Source organism: Pisolithus orientalis, assembly GCF_024613125.1.
Source record: "Pisolithus orientalis strain OTSU chromosome Unknown F5J12scaffold_53, whole genome shotgun sequence".
NCBI classification, from domain to species: domain Eukaryota; kingdom Fungi; phylum Basidiomycota; class Agaricomycetes; order Boletales; family Pisolithaceae; genus Pisolithus; species Pisolithus orientalis.
The window spans coordinates 151,135-157,319 of NW_026260834.1; the positions used below are offsets into that span (position 1 = coordinate 151,135).

The window sequence follows — 6,185 nt, forward strand, 5'->3', positions numbered from 1 at the left end:
GCATCAAGTCATCTAGGGTTTTGATGTGACCATCGACAATGGTCTGCGTTTCAGATAAAATGTTTTTCCCCATTCTTTTCCCTGAAAACGTACGTATCGCATCGACACACTGGGACTATACGAAAATAAGACGTACAGAAACTCTTCGTTTCAGAATAGTCTTTGATAAATTGTGCAGAGTCACTTATCACCCGCGCGATCATTGCAAGGGTATCCTTCATGTTCTCGATATTCTTTATGGTGTCATCTTCCGCAAGGAATTCATAGGTATTCCTGATTTTATTCAGCAGATTGGATACTGCTGCGTCTCGATTAGCTTGGCTGATGAGCAACTGCGGACGATGTGAGATAAAGAATGTCCATCGAAGCATGAACGTACATTGGATGCGGCGGACAAGATTCCCAGTGCAATCTTGGCATAGGGGTGAACCTGGCGCACGCATGTGGTGAATGTATCGGATGCAAATATAAAACACGTACGTTGGAAAGAGTAGTAACGATTTCATTGAAAACTTTGAAAGGTTTGAGATACGTATCGCTGAAGTTTTCGATTTCCGTGAATTGGGTATTGGCGTCGTCGATGACACTGATGACACCACATCCGATGCGAGAAATAGGATTAATGTCATGGAATGCTTTCACCGCGGCATCGACATCTTGTCCAACCGCAGCTGATACGGGTGCTGACTGAGTCTCGTCGGCTGGCCGTTGGGTCTGTCCAAAGGGGATCAACCAGGCTCATAGCATGAGGAGGTGGTGGCAGATGACATACGACCTCTGTTCCAGGCGCCGGTGATTGTTCCATTTGCTCCAGAGGACCCACATCGGTATTTGAATGAGCCCTCTCCGTCGCAGTGATTTGATGACTTTGGAAGTTCAGATGGAAGAAGCGCTTGATCTTGGCAAGCCCTCCCTTGGATGCGCTGCTCGAAGTTTGCATATCAAGGGTAGGACTCTCTAGCGGAGCCTGAGAAGGGCCTTGAGACTGATCCCCAAAATCAACATGCTATCTCCTGGCAAAGACAATATGCGTACCGTCAGATGGCTAGGCGCAGAACCGGGCGGCTTTCCAAAATCCAAGAGACGACGATGTTTCTTCGACTGCATGCGTGCCATTGAAAAGGTGTTTCGTGTACGGTTTGTGAGTTCTGTTCGACGTCGAGGATGCGAGACGTGGTAAAGGTTAGGCTGAAGGTATTATGTAAGCACGATGTGCCCAATACGCAGACGTGCCAGTCGGCAGCCGTGGTCGCCATATTCATGTCAGTGGTTTCTACTGTCGGGTATTACCCACAGGCACTTGCCGACTTGCCTGCCTCCATCGCCAAGTGCAATCAGTCAGCGAAAGTCTACTACTGTACTACACTTGGACAAGCGTCATCGGAAGGCTTCTCCTCCCAACCCCCCCACCAGTAAACTGTTCTACCATGTTCGTGCATGAGGTGCAATGCAGGAGGGGTGCGTAGATCGACAATTTCTTTGGCGTTCATTGCCACTCATCCCCCAATTGTTCTCGGTTGTATTTTCGACAATGGGGAGTCAGCCATAGGCAAGCAAGGCCAGGGGCACACCTATGTTGCCCGACTACATGCTAGCTGGTTCTTCAGTGCACAAGAATGCTCTGCGCTCAACTTGTTTGCTTGCTCGGCCTTAGACAGTCTTAGTGAACCACAAGTCGCACTCGTCCACAACACTGCATGCTACCTTGCTCTGAAACAGTTCCAGAGGCCGGAACCAAATCAGTATTTGCTTGTTGAGGGGGCCACTGTCATGATTCACGAACGTTGTGAACGCGTGCATATCTCCGACTTCGATCACAAATGTGCCGCCATCTGCGAGATATGAACATGAAACTACTGGGCCTTTTTTTCTCTCCTTACTACGAGGGCGAGGAGTCCCCTACCCCCAGTATTCGCCCTTATGGAGTAATTGGCTGGTAAGTTCTAAGTCGATGACTGCGTTCGCTGGCTAATAACCGGAAGCATCCACTAGTTGCTAGATAACATATTCTAGAAACAGTGAGTTGATGCTACTACCCCTTCCTTGTCTTTGGTAATGTCTAGCATGGGCGTCGCCACTGACGGTGTGGACAGGCCAGATGTCTAGGTGGTACAGTACTGTAGTCTGAGCGCTTGGCGGGACTTTCTGCGGTTTGTCAAGTCCAAAACTTGGCTGGTTCGTAGTTCACACTTAACTCCTCCTCAACGTGATCATAGCAAAAGAGCAAAACTTGATATTCCACTTTCCAAGAGGCATCTCCGGAACATATGAGTGATACATTGCAGGCATCTATGCTATATCATGCTAAATGGTACAGGACGCTATAGCTACAGTAAGTCGTAACGATCGGGTGCATAAGGAAGTGTCGTACGTAGAGTAAGATGAGCACACGTTCACGTGTGAAGAGATCGTTGAAAATTTAGCGTTTATAAAAATGGGATTTCCCCTTGCCACCTCATGATTTGAAGCCCTTGTCGACGTGATTGCGGTTTCATGTTGGATTCACCCAAGTTTGATTTGGGTGGTTCTTCCATACCTGCTGTCGATGGTTATCCTTCCTAAGGAAGGTCTTCTCGCAGGCACCCCCACCATACTGGCAGGTCCAACCTTCAAGAAGCCACATTAGCGCAACCGCACACACACATACAGCGTCGAATGACTGTGCGCACCTTCGTCATTCGTGTACATGCACTTGATGTGCCCCTTCACCTGCTCTCTACGCTTATATGTCCCCGCGCAAGCAGCATGGGGACAGAGGAAGGTCTTGCTATTGGGTTCTCCGTTCTTACTGGGTTCCCACAGAGTGAAATGGGTACTTGTCTCTCGCATGTTCTTTTCGTGCTATGGGTGGTGGGTAAGGGGGATGCCGCATGTTTGCTTCTCTGCGGGGTGGATGGTGTTGGTGGGTTGGACGGAGTGGGCGGGGTAGACTTAGTAAACAAGTTCTGCGTCTGTGTGACTGGTGTCGGGAAGAATTGCCCAGATGTCGGTGGGAACAAATGAGTATATGCGCCCTTGGCAGGGAACAAGCTCGGATCAGGCACCACCTCCAGGCTTGGGGGCCAAAAGGCATCTGTAAAACACAGCGAGGGGCATTTGATTCTGTGTGGGGTGGATGAGTTCGACAGGTTCTGTGCCTGTATGCATGGCATTGGTCAGGATAGTCCAGGCATTGGTGTGAATGTAGGAGTATATGCGGTCGTGGCAGGCAACATTCCGGGATTAGCCATCGCTGGGAAAGAGGGCCAAAAAGTATCTGGAGAAATCAGCGAAGGGACCCTGGGACCGATGGGTGACTAGTGATGGAATGAGATAAAGCGGCCGCAAGCTCCAAGTGATGGTTGATGGAAGGAGTCTCTGCTGGCAGGTCGAAGCACATAGGCTGGACGAGATCATGGTGCATGGCATACGGGACACAGAGCATCTGGGGTGCTTGGTTCGCACCTTCCAATAATGCGAAGACTAGCAATCCGCGTATCAAGATGCATGCCAGGGATGCGCAGGAGGGAATGATAAGCCCCTCGCAAATTGGAAGTCGATAGCTACCCAGTCATGTCAGCCACCTGGACATGCCCCACCATAAACAGCCTGTTGTTGCACTGTTGTATACATTGTGGAACACAACATAGTGTCAGGACTACAAGGAAGAGTGGGAGACAAATCTCAGAGTTGTGTGGTGAGAGGATGAGGGGGAGCATTGGGGCCATACTTGCTTGCCGACATCTGATCGCTCTTGTGACGAAAGCGGCTTCGTTTAAGTCACACGGTGGTAGTCCGTTCTCGTAGGAGTGTTTCTTACGGTTGCTCAGGAAGAACTGGCCGAAGAATTCTCTGTTCGAGGTAGACTGGGGATCTAGTACATCAGTAACTATGGTTTATATGCATTCAGAGTGCGGTGGGAGACAAATGAGTAACTAAAAGGGGAGGTATAAAGGAAGAGAAAGAAAAAGGAAACAAAGCAGTATTATTCTGAGGTGTTAACAGTCGTGTAAGAGCATGAATCATTACATTCACCCTCCTGACCTTCGACAAGAAGGTTAAATCATTTAGTTCTCACAAAGGTTATTAGACAGAAAAGATGTGTTGGGCTGAGCTGGGGTCTGAGAGAGATTCTTGAAGGGTTGATTGCAGAAGTTGTGAGAGCAGTTCTTAAAGAAAGTAGCTCACCCTCCTCACTTGGGGTGATCATGGTTTTCATGCCCTCCACCTCAACCCCTGGGTGCATAAGGTTCATGCCAGTGGTGCCTTTGACTACCATGAGATATGTTTGCTTGTTGTGTTCTACAGTAAGTGTGGTATTTCTCCCATGTGCCAAGTCTGGGCCTACTCTGACCAACTCTGACACTGGATGAGGTCTGGGGAAAGGTTCAGAAGCAAGTCCAACAGAAAGAACTGAACTCCAACTGGTGGAGTGTTGGCAGGAACAAAGTCCACTGAGATAAAGGTGGAGTGGAGTGAGGGCATTGGGTTTAGCTTGTGTGCTACCCCCTTGCACAATCTCAGCCCTCATATTTCAGAGGGAGAGTACAGATGGACAGATGGAGGTGACTCTGACAGACAGAGGATGGAGACAGAGGGAGTAGGAACTAAGTCGATATTTGTACTGAAGAACAGCAGAGTACAATACATGCTTTTATACTACTACAGAGGTACAGTGATCAGAATTGGAACTGACATACAGAGACTCATAAAATTTCAAGTAAAACTTCCTAGATGACAAATGAAGGGTAGACAGAGGACACACAAATGGAAAACACAGAACATCCCAAAGAGGAAACAGTCCTGGCACTGGACCATGTGGTGCATGTGCTGTGGAGTACCTGATCATGCACTGTCAGGGAGAAGTCCAAAGGGTAGTCACATGACTCCTCAGGGGATGGCCTGCATGGTCTGGTAGGAGAGCAGTACAAGTCTGACAGCAGTTGGAGCAGAGATGACTTGTAAATGTCAGGGGACAGGCAGAGTTGGTGTGAAGTGAGTGAACAACTGGCAGAAAAGGGGTGTGGAGTGAATGAGGACCTAGGACAAATGCATGGTCATGACAGTGCCCCCCCTTAGGGCCTGAATGCCTGAAGGCCACATATATGGGATGAGATCAACATGAGTTGATCATTTGAAATTATTTTGATGCCTTGAGGGTAATGGCTCTAGCTGCAATGGAGCTCTGTTGGAGTCTGAAGAACCACTTAAAAACATGTGCCAGGGTTCTGAACCCTTGTCCCTTCCCCCCATCATCATGTCCTCCCAGCATCAGAGAAAAACCCCCCAGCCAACCCCTGGCCATGTCTGTTACTATTCCCAAGTTGCAGATGAAGAACTGGTCATCCTCACCAACAACTCCACTGACACTGAGTGGGAGAAGTCCATGGAGAAGGCATGCTGACAAGAGGAGACCAAGTGGAGAGAGAGAGAGTGCATGGCAGAGCACAAGGCCAAGTGCAAGGAGGCCAAAAGGTGGAAGGCAGAGGAGGAGAGGTTGGAGGCAGAGTGGAGGAAGAGAGTGGAGGAGGAAGATGAACCAGTGACCCCACTTGAGGGTCCCTCAGGTGCAGGAGTCCACACATGGTGGGCAGAGTGGGAGCAGGAGTGGCAGTTGCAGGCCATGGGGAAGCAGGCTGAAGTGCACAAGGCTGCTGCACTGGCCTTTGAAAGGATGGCAGATGCAGCAGAGCAGATGGCAGTGGCTGCAGAGCAGACAGCCAATGAGTGGGCACTGTACCACACCTGGGCAGAGTGGGTGGAGATGAGGAGGAGGGAGGATGTGTGAGAGGCCAGGATGGCTGAGCTTGAGTGCACAGGCAGTGGTTGGAAGAGGCCTCTGTCAGAGGCAGCAGAGGAGCAGTGCAAGGAAGCAGCCAAAGGTGTGGAGAGGGACAACAAGGAAGAGGAAGAAGTCAGAGGAGAGCTGGAAGGCAGAGAAGGACAGGAGGGTGGCAGAGAGCAAGTGATGGAAGAGTAGTGTGGATTTCTTTCTTCTTTTTTTTTTGTTTTTTTTTTTTGTTTTTTGTTTTTTAGTTTGTATATTTTGTACTACCATGAAATAGACTTGTGATTCTGAGAAGTGAAATGGATAAGCAGAGAAAATTCTAAAGTACATAAGGTAGTTTGGTAAGGGGCAGAGTTGGCCTGCAGAGGAAGGTTATGTGGGCAGAGTACTATGGCAGAGGTTGATATGGGCCAGGTTT

At 49.2% G+C, this 6,185-nt stretch overlaps 2 protein-coding genes across 2 annotated transcripts; one reads left to right on the top strand and one right to left on the bottom strand.

Annotated features, from left to right (window-relative positions):
• Nucleotides 1-625: 625 nt before the first annotated feature.
• Nucleotides 626-1,116, bottom strand: F5J12DRAFT_786299 (uncharacterized protein; the record flags this gene model as incomplete). The annotated part of the gene is made up of 2 exons (XM_051743404.1): nucleotides 626-985; nucleotides 1,036-1,116. The coding sequence occupies 2 exons, from the start codon at nucleotides 1,114-1,116 to the stop codon at nucleotides 626-628; spliced, it is 441 nt and encodes a 146-aa protein (XP_051595534.1).
• Nucleotides 1,117-2,655: 1,539 nt separating this feature from the next.
• F5J12DRAFT_786300 (uncharacterized protein) lies at nucleotides 2,656-3,300 on the top strand (the record flags this gene model as incomplete). The annotated part of the gene is made up of 2 exons (XM_051743405.1): nucleotides 2,656-2,989; nucleotides 3,023-3,300. 2 exons carry the CDS (start codon nucleotides 2,656-2,658, stop codon nucleotides 3,298-3,300), a joined length of 612 nt encoding a protein of 203 aa, XP_051595535.1.
• Nucleotides 3,301-6,185: the final 2,885 nt, after the last annotated feature.